Consider the following 21,993-nt stretch of genomic DNA (forward strand, 5'->3'; position numbering starts at 1 on the left):
TGAACAGAAATACTTTTATTAACATTTACAGTTTATTTTCTTAAAAATTGAATGCTCTCGTTGGCTCACACACACGTCACATGACAACACTTTGATTGGTCACACACACAGCAGGGCGACCTCCTTATCGCCCCTCTCCAGCAGGGGGAGCATTCTGTCCTGTTCTCGGTCCTATTTGTACTTGTTTTGTTCTACTGTATTTTTGCATGTTTTGTTTTATAAAATTTGTATATCACCTTTGTGCAGCACTTTGGGGCAGCGCTGATGTCTTTAAAAGTTCTTTAGAAATAAATTTGACTTGACTTAGTCCTGGTGCTGGTCTTGACCCTGGTCTAGACCCGGTCTAAAGTTGGTTCTGTGTGGTCATGAGCACCAGGGGCACCTCCTTGTCGCCCGTCCCCAGCAGGGGGAGCATTCTCTCAGTGAACTCGGCTCCTTGGTTGAAGCTGTAGATCTCGGAGCCAGTTTTCGCATTAAAGAACGACACCTGCCCAATGTCATGGTCCAGAAACACCCCCACCTGCCGCAGCTTTGGGGGGGCCTTTACCTGCCGACAGGAGCAGACAGAAGCATCAGGAGCAGACAGGAGCCTGATCGATTGATAGAGGGGGGAAAAAGGAGGATGGACATAGAGACAGGTGTAGACAGGGGCAGACACAGGTGTAGACAGGTGTACACAGGTGTAGACAGGGGCAGACACAGGTGTAGACAGGGGCAGACACAGGTGTAGACAGGGGCAGACACAGGTGTAGACAGGTGTACACAGGTGTAGGCAGGTGTAGATCGGTGTAGACAGGGGCAGACACAGGTGTAGACAGGTGTACACAGGTGTAGGCAGGTGTAGATCGGTGTAGACTGGTGTAGACAGGGGCAGACACAGGTGTAGACAGGGGCAGACACAGGTGTAGACAGGGGCAGACACAGGTGTAGACAGGGGCAGACACAGGTGTAGGCAGGTGTAGATCGGTGTAGACAGGTGTAGACAGGGGCAGACACAGGTGTAGACAGGTGCGTACCTTGGTGAGGGGAGGGGTGGTGAGTGCTCGCAGTTGCCCGCCGCTCCACCAGAGGGCGTAGTATCCATTTGGAGGACTCATGTCGAACAGCCCTTTCCTCTGCGCCACCTCCGAGACCACGCCCACTTTCCAGTCTTTGTTCTCCCCCACGAACACCTGAGGAGAGAGAGAGAGTCAGATGCCCTCCCGACATGTGTCCTCTGCACTTGACCCATCCTTCAGTGTCTCTGGGTTACAGCTGCATCTGACCCACCGCTCCCTTTTTATGGGATTGTGTCAGATGCCCTCCCATACCTCCCAGTAGTGGCGTCCGGCGGCATAGCCCTCTTTGGCAGTGACGCAGGACCAGACGTCGAAGCGTTGGGGACTGTTCCGGTAAAACTGAAGCTTCTCGCCGCGTTTGACCTGTTTACGGTCCTCTGACAGAATCAAAAACGGGTACGCCGAGATCGGGTTCAAGACCACGTCCTCTGAGGAGAGAGGGAGGGGAGAAGGAGATGAGGAGAGAGGGAGGAGGAGGAGGAGAGGAAAAGAGAGGGAGGAAGCGAGAGGGAGGAGGAGGAGGAGAAGAGAGGGAGGAGGAGAGGGTTCAAGACCATGTCCTCTGAGGAGAGAGGGAGGGGAGGAGAAGAGAAGGAGGGGAGAAGAGAGTAGGAGAGATGGACAGGAGGGGGAGACTGAGGAGAGAAAGGAGAGAGAGGGGAGAGGAGGACTCACCCATGTAGACTTTTGCCTTTTTGTGTCCTGTGGAAAAAACATTTTTTAAACTCAAATATAACACAAAAAATGTAAGAAAATTTTAATGAAATTATGAAAAGGACAAAGTGACCTGAGATCGGCTTGTTCTTCTTTACGTCTGAAGAAAAAACAAAACAACAAGACAAGGTTTAGTCCTGGTTTAGTCCTGGTTTAGTCCTGGTTTAGTCCTGGTTTAGTCCTGGTTTAGTCCTGGTTTAGTCCTGGTTTAGTCCTGGTTTAGTCCTGGTTTAGACCCAGTTTAGATCTGGTTTAGTCCCGGTTTATACCAGGACTAAACCAGGTCTATTCCTGGTTTAGTCCTGGTTTACAGCCGGTTTAGACCTGGTTTAGTCGCGGTTTAGACCCTGTTTAGACACGGTTTAGTCTTGGTTTAGACCTGGTTTAGACCTGGTTTAGACCTGGTTTAGACCTGGTTTAGTCCTGGTTTAGTCCTGGTTTAGTCCTGGTTTAGTCCTGGTTTAGTCCTGGTTTAGACACGGTTTAGACACGGTTTAGACCTGGTTTAGTCCTCTTGTACCTTTGATGTTCCACGGGCTGCGTCGGAGGCTGTTGGTGCTTCCTCTCAGACTTAACATACTCTCGACCGACGCAAGGTCCGGCAGCAGACCTGAAACAGAGAGGGAAGGCATCTGAGGTAATTTGACACAAGGGGAGGGCATCTGAGGCAATCTGACACACAGAGAGGGCATCTGACTCACTGGAGCCGTAGGAGTCTCGGCCCTGGCCCAGGTCCCGGGTCTGGTCCCGGGTCTGGACCGGGCCCATCTGGATGTCAGCTATCTTGTCTTTGACTTGCAGCAGCGCAGACTTCACCTCAGACAGATGGAATTGGAGACTAAACGGCTCCTCGTCATCCTCTGTGTCTGCAGGGAGCGCCGCCAGGTCCACACTCTGGAAGACCAAGACCAGGACTGAAGCAGAACTAAACCGGGACTGAACCAGGACTGAACCAGGACTGAACAGACCTGTAGGAAGCGGATGTGGTCTTGACTCGTGGCCATAGTTTCCATTTCAGTTCGTTTTTGGTTCAGGTTGTTAAGGTCCGCCTCCAGTCGATGCATTAGCTCCGTCCCCTGAGACATCACACTGTCGAGCTGGTTCTGGATCCCGCCCACAACCTGAGTCCGGACCTGGTCTACAGCCTGGACCACAGAGTCCAAGAGACGGTCTATCTCTGAGCTCTCACCGTCTGCGTAGGCCTAAGGAGCCAATCAGAGGAGGAAAGAGGTTTAAATGGACCAATCAGAGAAGAGAAGGAGTGAGAAGAGGACTAAACCAGGACTTAAACTAGGACTGGACCAAAACTGAACCAGGTCTAAAAAAGAACTAAGCCAGGACCAATTCAGGATTGAACCAGAAGTAAACCAGGACTAAACCAGGACTTGAACTAGGACTTGTACTAGGACTGGACAGTTCTAAATGTCTAAATCTGGAGTTAACCAGGACTAAACCAGGACTAATTCAGAATTGAACCAGAAGTAAACCAGAAGTAAACCAGGACTAAACCAGAACTAAACCAGTACTAAACCAGGACTTGAACTAGAACTGGACCAGGACTGGACCAAAACTGAACCAGGTCTAAATCAGGACTAAACCAGGTCTAAAAAAGAATTAAGCCAGGACTACACCAGGACCAATTCAGGATTGAACCAGAAGTAAACAAGGACTAAACCAGGACTAAACCAGGACTTGAACTAGGACTGGACCAGTTCTAAACCAGGAGGTCTAAATCAGGACTAATCCAGGCCTAAACCAGGTCTACACTAGGTCTAAACCAGGACTAAACCAGGACTAATTCAGGGTTGAACTAGGACTAAACCAGGACTTGAACTAGGACTGAACTAGGACTGGACTAGGACTGGACCAAAACTGGACCAGGTCTAAATCAGGACTAAACCAGGTCTAAAAAAGAACAAAGCCAGGATTAAGCCAGGACTAAACCAGGACTACACCAGGACCAATTCAGGATTGAACCAGAAGTGAACTGGGACTTGAACTGGGACTTGAACTGGGACTTGAACTGGGACTTGAACTGGGACTTGAACTGGGACTTGAACTGGGACTTGAACTGGGACTGGACCAGTTTTAAACCAGGAGGTCTAAATCAGGACTAAACCAGGACTAAACCAGGATTAGGATTTGGACCTTGACTGAGACCAGGTTGCGTCTCAGTTCGTTCAGTCTGAGTTCTCTGTGTTTGATCCGCGTCACGATCTCCTGCTCCGTCCGAGATACATGCTTCTGTAGAACACACACAAAGTACTGTTACTACTACTACTACAAATACAACAACTACTACTACTGTTGCCACTACTACAGAAAAAATACTACTACTCCAGTAAAACCATCGTGTGTATTACTTGTTTGCTGAGGCGCTCCGTCTGCACTGACACAGTTTTGTGAGTGCGATGTTCCTCCAAAACACAAATGGCACAAATACAACGCTGGCACGAGCGACAGAACACCTGCAGAGGTCAGAGGACAGGGTCAGGGGTCAGAGGGTTTGAGGTCAGAGGAGAGGGTCAAGGATCATAGGTTAGGGGTCAGAGGCGAGGAGGAGGGAGAGGAGGTCAGAGGAGCTGTCAGAGGGTCAGATTAGGAGCAGAAGAGTAGAGGTCAGAGAGTCAGAAGGTCAGAAGAAGAGCAGGAAGGAGGTGAGGAGGGTCAGGTGGGGTCAGATAAGGTCAATTGGGGTCAGATGGGGTCAGCAGGGTCCCACCTCCAGCATGCGATGATGCTCCTCACAGGTGCGTCCCTTGAGCGCCTCCTGTGGGTTGAGCAGGGTGTGTGAGGCGTAGAAGGCTGTGGTGCGGTGAGGAGTCACATGCTCAGAGCAGTATGAGGCCGTGCACGTTAGACACGAGCTGACGGCCGGCTGCTTCAGACCTGAAACACACACAAAGACACACACATAGACACACAGAGACACACAGAAGCAGAGACACACACAGACACACAGATCTCTAAATTACTCAGACATCTACAGCATTAGAACATGGAAGAAATGGCTCGACTTTAAAGTAAATATCCTGTAGATAAAAACACTCCTCACCTGTGCACACGTCACACCACACCGTCTCGCCGAGCTTCACACGCTCCAGGTCAAACCCCTTCTCATCTGAGCACGCCCCCTCCGCTGCCATAGCCCCCGCCCCCTCCGCTGCCATAGCCCCTCCCTCCGTAGACAGGAAGTAGTCATCGGCTCTGGGGCTTGGACCGATGCCATAGCGCTTCAGTTTGTATTTGTCTGCGATGGCGGCGAAAACGCGGTTCACCGACAACAGGGGGCGCTCATCAAACTGACGCTTACACAGGGGGCACGTGCAGACAGGTGAGGAAGCCCAGTATCCTCCTATACACGCCTGAAAAAGAGAAAAGAAATGATGAGAGAGGGAGAGTAGGAGTAGTAGGAGTAGTAGGAGTAGTAGGAGTAGTAGGAGTAGTAGGAGTAGTAGCAGTGGTAGTAGTAGTAATAGTACCTGACAAAAGTTGTGTCCACAAGGGGTAGAGACCGGCTGGTTGAACAGGTCCAAACAGATGGAACAGGTGAGCTCTTGTTCTGAGAAAAGGTCCGGGTCTTCAGACATCTGCTCCGCCATCTGGACCTGCACAGAACCAACAGAACCAAGTGAGTCTGGATACACTGCACAGAACCGAGAGAAGAAAGTGTCTTAAGTGCCTCTGACAGATTCATGTTGGTCTCAGTTTGGTGGATAGAACTTAGGGCTCAGTATTTATCAGAGTTTTACTTCAGTTCTGGTGTGGGCCTTGTTTACATTATGGATGCAAGGTAACAGTTCTGCAGTTCCCTCTACATACAGTCAAAACCAGAAGTTTACACACTATATAAAAAGGCACATGTTTTGGTTTTTTTTATCACTGTCTGACATATAATTAGACTAAACTTGATTGACCTGTTTTAGGTCAATTAGGATTAACAAAATATTTCTATTTTCTAAATGCCAGAATGAGAGAAAACAACTTTTCATTACTTTCTTCAAAGTCAGAAGTTTACATACAGTAAGATTACTATGCATTTAAAAAATGTGAGAAAATCCAGATGATGATGTCATGTCTTGCTTCTGATTAGTTTATTGACGACATTTGAGTTAATTATAGACACACCTGTGGATGTGTTTGCAGCACACCTGAAACACACTGCTTCTTTGTGTAACACCGTGAGAAAGTCAAAAGAAATCAGCCAAGATATCAGGAAGAGAACTGTGGACTTGTACAAGTCTAGTTCATCCTTGGTGCAATTTCCAGATGCCTGAAGGTGCCACGTTCATCTGTTCAAACAATCAATATAATGGTATAAAGACCATTGGCTTCAGTTTCCTGTTTTTAAAGAGTGCAGACGCAAACTTCACTTGCTCCTGCTACTTCCTTTTTAACTTTGCTTTTGAATAATTTTACCTCTTCAAGTGCTGAAAAATGTGCTTAGTTAGTTTTTTTTTTTCTTTTAAGTAAACCAAGACTTTTAAACCATTTTTGCATTTTTAGCAAAATTTCTGGCGAGCCAGTGACATGTCCAGAGGAAGAAGCCAAAGGAATTCTTTCTGTGAACACTATCAGGACTATCAACAGCAAATTAATGAGCTACACGCACGAATATTTGCTTTAGGCAGACAGACGATCTGTGCTAGACGTCATGGTCAGAGATACGCTGCTGTTAGGAGACGGTGCTATTAGAGCTGTGAGTCACAGAAGAATCCAAACTTTCTCCTATCCCAGTTACATTGTTTCTGGGGTTACAAAAGTCCTGCCAAAAGTTTTGTCACTACACCGAGGAGTTAAACAGCTGATTGTACCTGTTGGTGCAGTTGACACCAGAATGGAACAGACTGAAATCTTGAAAAGGGATTTCATTACATTATTTGAGGAGCTTGATAAAGTGGAGTTTAAGACATTCGTCAGTGAACCTGTTCCTAACAGACAGAAGAAAGATGAAAAAATGTTTCAGCTGAACACATGACTGTTCAACGTGTGTGCACCCAGAGAATTGCACTACATTGAGAACTTTGATCTATTCTGGAAACTAGAGGACCTGTTCAACGAAAACGGCCCGCACCTGAGCAGAGGTGGAGTGAGAGCGCTGACGGAGAACCTCCTCCATGCTCTGAGGCAACAGGGTCCTGGGCCAGTAAGAGAAAAGAGGAATGAGAGAAGCATCCCTGCTGCGCCAACCAGAGACTGAACCAATGTGTCAGCAGCACCACAACTACAACCACCACCTGCCCCAGCAAAGGAGTCACCACCAGCAGCACAACCATCTCCCTGAGGGATTCTGCAGCACCACCACCTCCTCCAGAGGACAAGTCAGCAGCACCACCGCCTCCTCCAGAGCACAAGTCAGCAGCACCACCACCTCCTCCAGAGAACAAGTCAGCAGCACCACCACCTTCCCAAGTGAAGGGTTCATCACCAGCGTCACTTCCCCCAGAGCCATCGTCACAGGCCTTGAACCTGTCTGTCACAGCCCCAACAGAGGTTTCAGTCACAGCTGCACCCCCATCACCTCCCCTGCCCACAGACCAGCCCTGGGTCCACTTTGCTACATCTACTCCCTCTAGGGACTCCTCACTGTCCTTTTCCTCCCCAACTTCACCCATGGCCCCTCCCAACCATCTAGAAACCTCAGATCAGGAATTAAGCTGCTCCCCTCACACCCAGTACAGCACAATCAAGAGTTCTGACATCAACTAGGCTGAACTCTTCCCCTTAGAAAACTATGCCTGTTTCACCACCAAAGGCTCTCCCACCTATCCCCCCTCGACTTTCACCCAAACTCCCCCCTGCTCTGCCTCCTCGACCTTCACCTGGTCCCTCACCCAAACTCATATACAAACCTCCACAGCACTGTCTGAGTTTTATTGATGAGTTTACTGAGATGCTTTCAGGTTCAGTCCTGGTTTAGCCCTGGTCAAGACCCAGGTCAGGACCAGAGTCAGGACCAGAGTCAGGACCAGAGTCAGGACCAGAGTCAGGACCAGAGTCAGGACCAGAGTCAGGACCAGAGTCAGGTTTAGAACAGGTCAGTTCAGGTTTAGATCTGCTAAACCAAGTCTTGTCAAAACTGAGCTCCAGTTCTTTAGGCAAAAAAGAGATAAGTATCAGGTCACAAAAATACTTCATATTTACTGTAATCAGATTTGCTCTTTATGAACTGAACACACGGGTTTTGATTGACATGGAACACTAAGCCAGAATTTAGGGAGTCCCAAAAATATTATAAAATGAGTCTGATAATGCTGCCCTAGAACCAGCAGAACTGACAAAACCAGCAGAACCGACAGAACCAGCAGCAGAACCAGCAGAACCCAGTGTTTCCCGTCTTACATGTTTGCAGATTAGATCATTACAGAACTCGAGCCGAACCCTGGGGCGCTCAGCTCATGTACATCTATGTCATCGTGAGAATAACAGCCTGAAATGACCCTCTGATCCACTGACACGTGTCACCAGGTGCTCTGAGTATTTTGTTCTGTACTGATCCAGTCCGTCTAAATCAGTCACATTTCCTCTGTCAGTTTAGTCCTGGTCCAGATCTGGTCCAGTTTTGTCCTGGTCCAGATCTGCTCAGTGTAAATTCTCAAACCAGATTACAAACAGAGTAATCTGATTACTCTAAAAATCAGATTATGATCAGATTTTTGGTGTAAACACGTGCGTGAAAATCAGAGCAGGGGAATACTCCGATACACTGACTTGGTTGCATTTACTCGAGTAACTTTATAAAGAAATAGTACTTTTCTAGCAATATACTTCTACTGTTACTTGAGTAATACACAGTACAGTGTAACAGTACTCCTACTCGAGTAAAAGCTATAGTTCCTCTTCCCACTGTGATTAAGTCTAAAGTGACTTGAGCTTTATGTTGACAATATGAAATTATTTTAACGCGTGTGTTTCCTTCAGATATGATTTAGATTGGATCATTTTTGTGTCATGATTTCATTTCATTTTCCTGGAGCACTACTTTGCTTTTACTCAAGTAATATTATTCTGAAGTAACTTTACTGTCCCGCCTCTGTAAACAACACATTTTTCACATATGTTATGTTCCCCCTTTAGATTCAGAAGAGTCAGGTCCTACCTCTGAACTGTGAGTCCTGCTGTCGTCTGCTTCAGCTCTGAGTGACTGAGCAGGTACAGGTGTGAGGGGCGGGGCTTCAGGTGTGTGTGTGTGTGGGGGGGGGTGGTGCGTGTGTGTGGGTGTGAGGGGGTGTGTGTGCGTGTGTGTGGGTGTGAGGGGGTGTGTGTGCGTGTGTGTGGGTGTGAGGGGGTGTGTGTGCGTGTGTGTGGGTGTGAGGGGGTGTGTGTGCGTGTGTGTGGGTGTGAGGGGGTGTGTGTGCGTGTGTGTGGGTGTGAGGGGGTGTGTGTGCGTGTGTGTGGGTGTGAGGGGGTGTGTGTGCGTGTGTGTGGGTGTGAGGGGGTGTGTGTGCGTGTGTGTGGGTGTGAGGGGGTGTGTGTGCGTGTGAAGGGTGTGGCTCTGTATATAATGGAGGCAGGGCTTTACCCAATTTTTTTCTAATATAGTGTAAGCACAAGTACATTTAGAAACCCTGTAGAACCTGAGACGGGTCAGAACTCTGAGTTTGTGTTGAGAGAAGCTGTTCTGACCTGTCCTAATGTTTCCTCATCACAGACACATTCACACTTTTAACGCACAAACCCTGGATATTTAGACTGAGTTCTCTCAAACAGAGAAGACCTTCACTGGAATCATTTGGATGATTTCAGCTCTGGAATTGTCCATCTCTACTGGACTAAGAGTAAAAGATAGACGTTATCTTGAAAATCACCACTTCATGACATCACAAGGTGGAGCATTTTGAGCTTTGGAGATGTAGACAGACGAATAATAAAGGGCTACTCAAACATGTGTGAATGAAACTAAACACAACTCCTAACAGCATTAGAACACAGAGCTCACAGGGTCAAGTTTTGTGTAATACAGGACCTTTAAGTGTCAGATGTGTTGACCTTTGGCCTGGTTAATAGTGAATATATCTGATTACTGGGCCTATTCACATGAAACAAAATCTACCAAAACCAGGACTAAAACCATGTCAAACAAGTACTAAACCAAGACAGAACCAGGACTAAAGCCAGGTCTAAACAAGAACTAAACCAGGACTAAACTAGGGCTAAAACCAGGTCTAAACCAGGTTGAAACAAGGACTAAACCAGGACAAAAAGCAGGACTAAAACCAGGTCTAAATAAGATCTAAACCAGGGCCAAAACCAGGTCTAAACCAGGTCTAAACAAGGACTAAACTAGGACAGAACCAGGACTAAAAGCATGACTAAAACCAGGTCTAAAAGCAGGTCTAAAGAAAAACCAAACCAAGACTAAAACCAGGTCTAAACAAGGATTAAACCAGGACAGAACCAGGACTAAGCCAGGTTTAAAAGCAGGTCTAAACAAGATTTAAACCAGGACTAAAACTAGGTCTAAATCAGGACAGAACCAGGACTAAAACTAGATCTAAACCAGTTTTTGTTCCATGTGGATAGGCCCAGTAATTACACAGATATTAACCATAAACCAGGTCAAGACATCTGAATCTGACAGTTACACAGAGAACTCCACCTGAGAGAGAGAGAGAGAGAGAGAGGAAGAGAGGAAGAGAAAAGAGGGGAAGGGAGGCGGGGCCAGAGCCGGACAGGTGAGTCAGACAGGTAACTCCACCGAGCCCCAGATCAGAGAGTGAAATATGTGGAGAGAGAGAGAGAAGTGAAGGAGAGAGAGAGAAGTGAAGGAGAGAGAGAGAGCAGAAAAGACAGATGAGAGAGGAGAGGGAGGGACGAGGGAGGGAGAGAGTAAGGAGACAGAGGGAGGGGGGGAGAACAGAGAGAGAGAAAGTGGCGAGAGGAGAGGTAAATAGTGGAGAAAAGACAGATAAGAGAGGAGAGGTAGGTAGGGAGGGAGGGGAGGGAGAGGAGAGCGAGGGAGGGAGGAAAAGGAGAGAGAGGGGGAGTGAGTGAGGGAGGAGATGTGAACAGTAGAGAAAAAATCAGATAAAAGAGGAGGGAGTGAGGGAGAGAAGAGAGGGAGTGATATGAGAGGGAAAGAAAGGGGAGAAAGAGAAGGATGAGGAGACAGACAGAGAAGAGGGTGGTGTTGGGAGAGAGAGGTAAACCGCGGGGAGAAGGAGAGGGAGAGAGGAGGAGAGTGGTATTAGGAGGGAGAAGAGAAGGGAGGGAGGAGAAGGAAGAGGGGAGACTGCAGAAAGAGAAACTGCAGAAAGAGAGGGAAGTGAGGGAGGAGAGAGATAAGTAGAAGAGGAGAGGATGAGAAGGAAAGAGGTAAACAACAGAGAAGAGGGAGGGGAGAGAGAGGGAGAGATGGGGGGGAGAGGGGCAAACCAAGAAGGAGGAAAAAGAAGACAGGGAGAGTGGTGTCAGGGTTAGAGAGAAAAAAGAGGGGATGAGGGAGAGAAGGAGGAGTGAGAGAGGTAAAATAAGGAGGGAAGCGAGAGGGAAGAGGGTGGTGTTGGGAGTGAGGGAGAGAGAAAAGAGGGGAGGGAGGGAAAAGAGGAGATGTAAACTGGAGAAAGAGAGAGGGATGGGAGGGAGGAGAGAGGTAAATAAAGAGGAAAGAGATAAGAGGGGGAGGAGAGAGAGGGGAGGTAAGCCCTTCGAGACAACTGTTGTTGTGATTTTGGGCGTTACAAAAATAAATGAATTGGGAAAAAAAATTGAATTAAATGAGAGGAGAGAGAGAAAGCAAAGGGGAGAAAAGAGGAGACACATGATGAGAGGGAAGGAGAGAGGGATGGGAGAGAGAGACAGAGAGAGGAAAGGAGGGAGACAGAGAGAGGAAAGGAGGGAGAGAGACAGAGAGAGTAAAGGAGAGACAGAGAGCAGAGGAGGGAGAAAAGGGAGAGACAGAGAAAGAGAGAAGCGGGGAAGAGAGAGGGGAGACAGAATGGGATGAAGAGAGAGAAAAGAGGGTGGTGTTGGGAGAGGTAAAACCATGTTCACAGACATGTGCAGTAAAAGAGGAGGGAGTCAATTAGAAAAATAAAAATACATTTAAAAATAAAATTAAAATTAAACTTACCTCTTTAAAATGTCACAAATCCTTAATAATGAAAAAACTCCAAGGCAAAACAAGCTCAGGATCTGAGAATACACAGAATATTCTTTAGACCTGGTTTAATCTTGGTTTAGTCCTGGTTTAGTTCTGGCTTAGTTCTGGTTTGTACCTGTGTCTCCTGGCATGGACAGGGGTCATGTGACTTGACAGGTGTGTCCAGCAGAGCAGGTTTGTGCAGATACCACAGATAGGCGGGACCACGTACATAGAGGGGTGGAGCTTAGTACAGTAAACATGTGTTTGACCCCGAGGATCATGGGAAATGTAGTATTCATCAGTCAGTCTTTTCTGTCTGAAGATCTTCAGACTAACCAGCTCCAAACTCAAACTATGCAGAACACGCAGACATGAACACCACTCAAAACTCTGTGGATCTGAAGAATTTAAAAGTGAAAAAAATCACACTTTAGAGAATCACGTGTGACATGAGACTTTACAAACTGCACATCTGCTGAAGGAACCACACTATGCATGTGTAATATGTAGGTGGAAGGTGAAGGTATCAGTGGTGCCTGTGGTCATCGGAGCACTCGGGGCAGTGACCCCCAAACTGGAGGAATGGCCACAGCAGATCCCAGGAAAAATATCAGACATCTCAGTCCAGAAAAGTGCAGTACTAGGATCAGCAAAGATACTGCACAGAAGCTCCCAGGCCTCTGGTAGAGGTCCCGAGTGTCGAAAAATTAGGGAATGAGACCACCTGCGGAGGGTGAGGAGATTTTTATATATATAATACACACAGTAGATTACTTTTCTACACACGAGCCTTCTTCACACTGTAATAATGATGTAAAGGAGACAAAGATAGACTTGTGTCGCCTGCAGAGAACAGAGAAGTAAAGCTTCACATTTACAGGACACACCTCCCCAGTGAATGTCGGTCTACACGTTACACACACTAAATATGTGATGTAAGACATATGGAGCAAAGAACAAGTAACTCAACTAAATGTTTTACATTTTATATTCAAACCCTCAAAATGTTTTCCCTTTGCTTTGTGGAGCTCAAATCCTTGTCCTTCTTTCATTGAGCTTCATGATGAAGTCCCTGAAATGATTTTCACCTCAGGGTCAGATGCACTGACCAAAGGAAAGTAAAAGATATATTTAAAAATATAAAAAATCTTAAACAGGTTTGGAGTTACAGCCCGATTCACTCACTATGACTCTATGGTGAGATGCTACTGTAGGCACTAGTCCTGTTCTGATACCAAAACTTGGAAACTGGATTTTGATACTAAAGAATAGACTCAATTCTCAAATTTAAATGATAGTACTTTCTTTTGTCTTGCCATGTGGTTTTATATCTGTGTCATCTCTCAGTGGTCCAGGTAGTTTCCATAGTAGTCTGTGGGAGTGGACTAGTCTATGTGGTTCTTCTTCTTTTGTTCTGATACAGCACAAGTTTTAATATACAACAGTCACTTGTATTTGCAGCGGTCTCCCATCCGAGTCCTGCCCAGGACTTGTATAACTGTAACGTATAACATATGCAGATCACCGTGTTTCCTTTTGTTGTGAAAATGCTATATTCACCCAAAACAACGTATTAACATGTTTTGTAAGTTTCACTTTGGTTTTTGACACTCTGAGTCTCCCCTCCCTTTGCTTTTTGCGTTAAGTCACTCCCCCTTCAGAGCACTAGCATAACACAATCAGTTGCATCCCACTAATGAAACTACTGCACATCACATCAGGTTTGTCAAGCTGCTGTGTACAGTTTTGTATCATGTTTTTGTATATTTATGGAGAATTGTCGTGTGGGAGCATGATGTAGGCTTATGGTTGGGGCCTCCTAGAAGCTTGTAATGGTAACCATATGGATGATTAATATAGGACCTGGGAAAGATCCCTACATTACTCAAACATGCATGGATGACATCTAAAACCTCTTCATGTCTTTGATGAGGGAATGACATTAGAACATGGGAGAAAGTTTTATGCATTTTTATATAGAGAATTTGTATACAAACAATAAAAGGAAAACAGTCGTAAAGTCCACAGCTGGAGTTTCCAAAAACCTCACGCTCTGGTCTCTGGTCTAGACCGGTTTAGATCCACATCCGAAGTCCTGGTCCAGGCTGTCTCAGTATCTTGGACAGTTCATTAGATTCCCTATTTCATTTGGGCCTTTAAAAGTCCTTATAATGTAGGAGCCTGAAAACAAAGAAATACAAGCATCAAACATCAGGAATCTAACCCACAACCTCAAGACAACTACTCTACCACAGTCACACAGCAGGAGGAGAGATCAGGAGTCCAAACAGACTATATACATCAGGAAGAGGCATTACTTTCAACAGACACGCTCTTGGCTCTTTGGGTGTTATGATAGTGACGGTCGGAAGTTCAAATATGGGTCTTGGCTCCAAATTCGCCGCTATAACTGCTCTAGCCTCGATGAGCTTCATTTGGAGCTGAACTCTGTGGGTGACGTCACACTCACTTAGTCCACTTCCTTATACAGACTGTGAGTCTAACCCACACCTCACTGAGAGGAGGAGACAGGATAACCACTCTGCCACAGTCACACAGGGCTAGCCACTCTGCCACTGAAGCTCACCTGTAGAGGGGGGCGCGTCCCTTGTTTGTGGCCAGGCAGAAGAAGCCGCTGTGGGGGGAGAAGGCCATGTCCTGGACTTTGTGGCAGATCTTCCTCTTGGAGACAGGGAAGTTTGAGAATACTGTGAGACTGGGAACGTGGAGCTGAAGGAAACACGGAGGAACAGGGGTCATGTGACATCAGGACAAAGGCGTGCGATAGGTTAACGTTTTACTAATATTTCAGGTTTAAAATGTTACTTCCTGGTTGGAAATCATGACATCACACAAGGGAATTCCATAACTGTTACCTAGCAACCATGTGGTACACCATCCTACAGTTTAACCTGAGTTGGAGGTCAGAGGTCAGACTCTCAGGTGGAGTTTGCTGTGTAACTGCAGATGTGTTTATCTTTGACCTAGTTTATGGTTAATATCAATGTATTACTGGGCCATCCCACAAGAAATAAAAAACTGACTCAAAGTTCAGCTTCTTCTCTGTCAGTTTAAACAAACAAAAGTCAAATGATTTTTTTCACAGTATCTTCATAAAGAGGAGCCATTTTTCAAACCCAAAGACGTGAGAGTCGTCAAAGGACTTTAAACCTTAAGATTAATATGACGAGTTTGTGGAGCCGATCCCAAATAATAATGAGAAGGTTCAACATTTGTGGAGCAGAATTAAAGCCCCAGGGTTACAGCCCCGCTGTGGGAAATTTCATCACATTAGAACAGGGTTAAAGCCCCACTGTGGAACATTTCATCACAGTAGAACTGGGTTAAAGCCCCACTGTGGAACATTTCCTCATATTAGAACAGGGTTAAAGCCCCACTGTGAAACATTTCATGACATTAGAACAGAGACAGACAGTTTAGCAGAATATTCCCTGTTTCAGCTGGGAGTGGGAGTGTTCTACGTGTATCTCTAAGGAGGATTGTTCAACAATTGCCAGTTAAACTCTTGAAAAAATACAAAAGTGATTTCGAGAGCACATGTTCATTTTCCTGTGATCAATCTGAGCGTTCATGATCCTGTTTAGGAGTTTGATTTTACACAAAAAGGTGAGAGTGACTCACTGAAAAACTGTTGGTTAATGCTAGCTAGCTTGTGACTGTAATGTTATTTGAGAGCGACTTGTTTAGTAGCACAAATCAGCTCACCTGTTGTAGTTCAGATAAATCAGTTCTTTATGGTCAGATTGTGTTAAAACTAAACTCAGATTAAAGTCTAGCAGAGCTTCAGACAGAGCAGTGATGACAGGAGCTTATGGACACAGCCTGTTAGTTCATTAGTGTTCCTCACCAGTCGCACGGCCTCGTCCTCAGCTCTGGAGCCCAGCGCGAGCAGCTCTGAGGTGGGGTTGAAGCGCAGAGTTGTGGTTGGGGTCACCAGGTTCATGATGGACTTCAGAGGTTTGGGCTGAGAAGACGAGACACACGAATCCAAAGAGTAGATGTTCACCACACCAGACTGAGACCTAAAGAGGAGACAAGACCAAGGTTAGACCAGGACCAGACCAGGACCAGACCAGGACCAAGACCAGGACCAGGACCAGGACCAGGACCAGGGCCAGAGACCAGACCACATCAGACTGAGACCTAAAGAGACCAGATCAGGGTTAGACCAGGAACAGACACAGTTTTTACAGAGAAAGTGAACTGGAGCCAGAGTCTAGCCTGTATGTCCATTTATATATACAGTCTATGGTCTAGAAATATACAGTTTGTGGACCAGACTCTGGGTTAGGGGCAGATTTGGGAGCACAGATGGCAGACTTTTGGTGGCAGTATAGGGGTCCGGGCTCAGACTTACCCACAGGCCAAGTAGCGTCCATTGGGAGACGTGGAGATGGAGGTGGATTTGACACAACCGTCGTCTGTGAATCTGTTTAGACACCGAGAAGATCTGAGGTCCCACACGAATACCTCGCCCTCCTCTGAGGAACACAGAGACGAGAACGTGAGAGAGAGATGACAGAGAAACAGGAGCAGTGACAGAAGCTGAAACAGGAGCAGCGACAGAAGCACAGACCTGAGCTGGAGAAGACTCTGTCCCCGTCGAAGGAGAAAGCCACCGAGCTGACGTCTCCGTTCAGCTTCAGACTGCGGACGATCTCATTTGTCTGAAAAATGAAACATCAAAATTAATGACAGAACATGAACAACAGATCATGCACTTTACCCCATTGGTCTGGAGGGAAAGAGTGAAGGAAAATCATACAAGAAAGATTGGCCGATATCAGCTTATTCACGGCTGATGGCAACTGTCCAGAGAAACTGACGCCAGATAAACTCATTTAAATGTAGCACAAACTCACCCCAGCCCTGTCCGACCACACACCTTTGAGAGCTGTAGTCACATTTGTGCCATTATCTCTATAAAGTGTTGAAATGAAGCTGCAGCAAGTCAACCAAGACGAAACATCACCCTCTGCTGGAGATTTAAGGTTGATTCACTAAAATTGGCCAATATTTACACTTAACAGACACCTTTAGCACACATAGACATATAAACTCACACACACCTTTAGCACACACACAAATCTGATCTGATAAATCACAACAATATGTTTTTCCAAATATCATCGGCTGATTGCTAATTCCCGCCTTCCCCTTTATGGCCAGCATCAGCGAAAGATTTGTATCAAAACGACTACGCAGCACTGCCGAAACCTATGAGTATCACCAATTAAGAAAATAAAACTGGAGAAGGAAGTGCGTACGTCAGAGGTGGAGGTGAAAACAAGGGTAGATCATCCAAATGGCGTCTTGAAAATAACATGGTAAAAAGCTCTGAAAGTCCAGTTTGAAGCTATGACTTAAACTCAAACCGACAAAGACACAGACCTTCAGAGAGAGCAGGTGCAGGTACCCTCTGGTCCCCGTCAGAAGAACCGCATCCCCTACAGGACACACTGAGAACTCCTTCACACGCGCCTCATTCAGACCTGCAACAGAAAACACCATGAGAGGGCATCTGAAGCGCGGGGAGGGCAACTGACACACACTGGCTGACCTCTGACCCCGACCTTCATGGATCTATTCAGGTAACTGGAGAGTGTTGATGCGTAGAGCTGACACAAACCTGACCCCTGACATGATCGTGACCTTGCCCTCCATCATGACACTGACCTACGACCCCTGACACGGGCGTGACCTTGCCCTCCATCATGACACTGACCTCTGACTCCTGACACGGGCGTGACCTTGCCCTCCATCATGACACTGACCTCTGACTCCTGACACGGGCGTGACCTTGCCCTCCATCATGTGGTAGAGGTAGAAAAGTTTGTTCTTGAAGCTGGTGGCCATCACTGTGAGACCGTCTGAGGAGAACCGAGCCTTAAACACTGGAAAGTTCTCCAAGAAGATACTCTGGACCAGAGGGTTCAACTGACCATCCACCTGAGGGAGAGATGAGGGGGGTCAGAAGGGGGTAAAAGAAGAAGAGGGGCGAGAGAGGGGCGGTAAAAGAGGGAGGGAGAAGAGAGAGAGGAGGGAGAGTTCATTATATTTTGTTTCACTGTTTAATATTGTAGCACTTTGTTCAAACTGGTTGTTTTTAAAGTCTGTGTGTCGGCCGACAGTGGCTCAGTGGTCAGGGCACCCCCAAACTGAAGGTCAGAGGTTCAATTCTTGCTCGGAACAAGTGCTGTTGCTAGGTCCTCAGGCAAGACACTTCACCCACATTGCCTAGCATGAAGATAGAGGTGGTGGTGGTGGTGGTGAGAGGGACAGATGGAGCAGATTGGCAGCCTCACTTCTATCAGTCTGCCCCAGGGGAGCTGTGGCTCTGCTCCAGATCAGGGGAGACTCGAGGCCATTTTGTGTCCAATGTCTCCGATCTGCCTCTGTCTGCTGCTGTTTAAGTGCATAAATATAAAACCAGGAAGTGCACCTGAAATAGAGACAGTGATTGGTCGATGCCCGTCGTCATGACAACCTGAGCGTTTGGATGGAACTGCACCGACGTGAGAGAGTCTGAAGAGCCACGAGCCGAGTTAGCATCAAGACACTTCTTCATCTGTAAAAGAACCAGGTTTGAGCCAGGACTGAACCAGGACTGAACCAGGACTAAACCAGGACTGAACCAGGACTAAACCAGGACTAAACCAGGACTAAACCAGGACTAAACCAGGACTAAACCAGGACTAAACCAGGACTAAACCAGGACTAAACCAGGCCCAAACCTTGAGGATTCCTTTGGGTAGGTTCTCTGATGTCCTTGTGAAGGTTCCTGTTTTTCTGGTCAGATCTTCGTCTTCATCAGAGTCTGAGTCCTCAGCTGTAGATCAAATGGAACAGTGTGTTAAAAAAGGACTAAACCAGGATCTAAACCAGGATCTAAACCAGGATCTAAACCAGGATCTAAACCAGGATCTAAACCAGGATCTAAACCAGGATCTAAACCAGGATCTAAACCAGGACTGGACCAGGACTAATTTTGGGGATAGTCTGACTCACCTGGTTTCCTTTTCTTTTTTTTTTCTTGTTTTGGGTCGATTTTAGCCCAGGCCGGAGTCCCGCCCATCGCCCTCTGGAACCTGCACACAAAAACCTGTCAGTGACCCGTCAATCAAACACTTGTCAATCAAACACTTGTCAATCAAACACTTGTCAATGTCTGATCTGTTCTAATGTCTCCTCATCACAAACATACCTGGAATTGTTTTGTTTCATTCACACATGTTTAACACACAAACCCTGCTTATTTAGACTGAGTTCTTTTTTCAAACTGAAAACACTGTTCCACCTTGTGATGTCATGTGGTGATACAGGAAGTGCTCCAGTGTGTTTTTAAATATACACCTTCACTAGAATCATTTGGATGATTTCAAAAGGAGCTGTTAACTTGAAAACTACCACTTCATGACATCACAAGGTGGTAGAGAGCATTTTGAGCTTTGGAGATGTTACAGACTGATAATGAAGGGTTACACAAATAACTCAAGGCATGTTTGTGATGAGATAAATTATTATTAAAGCTCAAAAGAGTCCATTTTGTGTAATATGTACAAACTCACAGCAGCCCCAGGGTCAGTCTGAGGGTTCAGGGTTAGGTCAGGGTTACACATGTCTAACCCTAAACCCTACTAACCCCAAGGCCTGGAAATGCTGTTTATGAATTCAGAAGTGTGTGACCTTCGACCTCTCCCATGTGTGACCTCTGACCTCTCTTTCATGCGCTGCTGCAGGTCAGATTTACTCAGCGACGACTCTCCTCCTTTCACCAAGTCTCTGCGGAATCTGTGAGTCAAGTCCACCCTGAAAAAACAAGAACCAGGACTGAACCAGGACTGAACCAGGACTGAACCAGGACTGAACCAGGACTGACCCAGGACTGAACCAGGGACTAAACCAGGGACTAAGCCAGAGACTAAAACAGCGACTAAAACAGCGACTAAAACAGGATCCGAACCAGGGACTAAACAAGGGACTAAACCAGGATCTAAACCAGGACTGAACCAGGGACTGAACCAGGGACTAAACCAGGGACTAAACCAGGGACTAAACCAGGGACTAAACCAGGATCTGAACCAGGATCTGAACCAGGATCTGAACCAGGACTGAACCAGGACTGAACCAGGACCTAAACCAAGACTAAACCAGGACTAAAACAGGGACTAAAACAGGATCAGAACCAGGACTGAACCCAGACTAAACCAGGAATAACCTAGACTGAACCAGCCGTGAAACCAGACTGATCCTGGACCGAATCCCGGACTAAACCAGGGACTAAACCCAGACTGAAATTGCAACAAACCAATCCTAAACGAGACAGAAACTAGGACTGAACCAGGGCCGAGCCCAGACTAAACCAAGCCTTAACCAGGTGTAAACCAGGAATAAACTAGCGAGTGAACCATTGACTAAACCAGGACTCACTGCTCTTCGGTCTCATCGTCCTCGTCGACCCAGGCAGCGCGTTTGTTTGGCGGCTGCTGCTCATCTTCATCACATGACCTTTCATCATCTTCACTGCTCTCGTCCAGTCCCAGCGCAGCCTCAGGGTCCTCCTTCTCCTATGGGTCAGAAAATGGTACAGGTGAAGTGTCTCTGTCCACACACAGGTACAGTTCAATGATGAGGTGTAGTCCTGGTTTGAATCTGGGTTCAGTCCTGATTTTAGGCCAAGTTTTAGACCCTATTTAGTCCTGGTTCAGTCCTTGTTCATTTTAGACTTGGTTCAGTCCTTGGTTCAGTTTAGACTTGGCTCAGTCCTTGGTTCAGTTTAGACTTGGCTCAGTCCTTGGCTCAGTCCTTGGCTCAGTCCTTGGTTCAGTCCTTGGTTCAGTCCTTGGTTCAGTCCTTGGTTCAGTCCTTGGTTCAGTCCTTGGTTCAGTCCTTGGTTCAGTCCTTGGTTCAGTCCTTGGTTCAGTCCTTGGTTCAGTTTAGACTTGGCTCAGTCCTTGGTTCAGTTTAGACTTGGCTCAGTCCTTGGTTCAGTTTAGACTTGGCTCAGTCCTTGGTTCAGTCCTTGGTTCAGTCCTTGGTTCAGTCCTTGGTTCAGTCCCGGCTCAGACCTGTCCCAGTTGGTCCAGTAGCTGCTCCTCGTTCCCGAACACCAGCTCCTCCAGGAGGCGCACGGAGCTGTCCTCTGCACCGAGCACCGCGACTTTCTGGGCGTGTTGTGACCGCTGCTCGGCCTCCTTCTCCGGGTTAGACTTTGCGGGCTTCGGCTTCTTCCTCCGCGGCTCCCGGGGCTCAGACGCCGGCAGTTTGATGAAGCCTCCCTCCTCCATGATCCACTGTAGAACCGAACCAGACCCCACAGAACCGAATCAGAGCGAAGCGAACTGGACCAGAGCGCACAGGACCGAACCAGAGCGCACAGAACTGGACCAGAGCGCACACGTGAGACTGTCCTGTATGTTTACCACGGACATGTGCTTCCGGGTCAGGGTACAGGAAGTGCTTCACCAAACAGGACTCAGAGTTACTCCTCCCTCTGGTGTTTGTGAGAAAAACTGCAGTGAACAAGATTGTGAGATTCAGATCTTAGCCAGAGAAAAGAAATGGTTTGAGAGAAAAGTTAGAGAAGCTATTTTTGTTAGGAAAGACAATCCTTCCTTAAACAAGAATGGGGGCCTTAGACCTAATCAGATCCCTCACAGATCTATGATTCCAGACAAACAAAGGAAACAAAAAGAATGATAGTAGGGCCATTAAAGGTTGAATAGGGCCATTAAGGCTGAAACAGGAGACAATAGCTGTTTACAGTTTCAGTGTACTTAGCCCCTCCCTTCAGATAGATATAAGGCAGTGTCCACCAGTAATCTAACCAGAACTGAAGAAGCGGCTTGGATGAGCAGCAAAATGTCTTCACTCCTACAACGATTTGTCCAGTTGACAGATTGAACTTCGGCTTTTCCTGTAGTGATCAAGAGTGCGATCAAACCTGACATGGACATATTATTGTTATAATATTATTATATTATACTGTCATTATTCTGTTTACTTCACATGATTTTTTGCAACCATTTTCTTTTTTTCAAAATTTGTCCAGGTTCATTTGAACATGCACATTGAATAATACACAAATATATGTTATAAGTCAAATTATCAAAGTAC

General features: G+C 46.7%; 2 protein-coding genes across 3 annotated transcripts; both read right to left on the minus strand.

The window, feature by feature from the left end:
- Position 1: 1 nt before the first annotated feature.
- On the minus strand, positions 2–12,007 carry LOC117374420 (E3 ubiquitin-protein ligase TRIM39). Of its 2 annotated transcripts, XM_055223419.1 has the most exons (15): positions 11,990–12,007; positions 11,845–11,906; positions 5,255–5,380; positions 4,828–5,137; positions 4,495–4,661; positions 4,136–4,240; positions 3,921–4,016; positions 2,741–2,974; positions 2,474–2,666; positions 2,293–2,382; positions 1,846–1,872; positions 1,734–1,760; positions 1,311–1,486; positions 1,017–1,172; positions 66–547 (listed from the first exon to the last, which is right to left on the minus strand). In XM_055223419.1, exons 3-15 carry the CDS (start codon positions 5,372–5,374, stop codon positions 344–346), a joined length of 1,905 nt encoding a protein of 634 aa, XP_055079394.1. In that variant the 5' UTR covers positions 5,375–5,380; positions 11,845–11,906; positions 11,990–12,007; the 3' UTR covers positions 66–343. The 2 variants fall into 2 exon arrangements, with proteins under 2 accessions (XP_033826413.1, XP_055079394.1); XM_033970522.2 differs by lacking the exon at positions 11,990–12,007 and having other exon boundaries at positions 2–547; positions 11,845–11,973.
- Positions 12,008–12,593: 586 nt separating this feature from the next.
- utp18 (UTP18 small subunit processome component) lies at positions 12,594–21,321 on the minus strand. Its single transcript, XM_033970481.2, has 13 exons — positions 20,946–21,321; positions 20,308–20,444; positions 19,594–19,686; positions 18,886–18,965; positions 18,612–18,706; positions 18,320–18,445; positions 17,652–17,826; positions 17,269–17,369; positions 16,454–16,544; positions 16,235–16,358; positions 15,725–15,899; positions 14,444–14,586; positions 12,594–14,037 (listed from the first exon to the last, which is right to left on the minus strand). The coding sequence occupies exons 1-13, from the start codon at positions 21,162–21,164 to the stop codon at positions 14,013–14,015; spliced, it is 1,584 nt and encodes a 527-aa protein (XP_033826372.1). The 5' UTR covers positions 21,165–21,321; the 3' UTR covers positions 12,594–14,012.
- Positions 21,322–21,993: the final 672 nt, after the last annotated feature.

Source organism: Periophthalmus magnuspinnatus, chromosome 8 (genome assembly GCF_009829125.3).
Source record: "Periophthalmus magnuspinnatus isolate fPerMag1 chromosome 8, fPerMag1.2.pri, whole genome shotgun sequence".
Lineage (NCBI taxonomy): Eukaryota > Metazoa > Chordata > Actinopteri > Gobiiformes > Gobiidae > Periophthalmus > Periophthalmus magnuspinnatus.

Coding starts and splice junctions, on each gene's coding strand:
- LOC117374420 (XM_033970522.2), bottom strand. CDS start 5,374: ATGGCGGAGCAGATGTCTGAAGACCCGGACCTTTTCTCAGAACAAGAG. Junction 4,241..4,494: donor AGCATCATCGCATGCTGGAG/GTGGGACCCTGC, acceptor TGACCTCTGCAG/GTGTTCTGTCGCTCGTGCCA. Junction 548..1,016: donor CCACCCCTCCCCTCACCAAG/GTACGCACCTGT, acceptor TCCTGTCGGCAG/GTAAAGGCCCCCCCAAAGCT.
- utp18 (XM_033970481.2), bottom strand. CDS start 21,164: ATGGAGGAGGGAGGCTTCATCAAACTGCCGGCGTCTGAGCCCCGGGAG. Junction 18,966..19,593: donor CAGCAGCGCATGAAAGAGAG/GTCAGAGGTCAC, acceptor TTTTGTGTGCAG/GTTCCAGAGGGCGATGGGCG. Junction 18,446..18,611: donor TACCCAAAGGAATCCTCAAG/GTTTGGGCCTGG, acceptor GTTCTTTTACAG/ATGAAGAAGTGTCTTGATGC.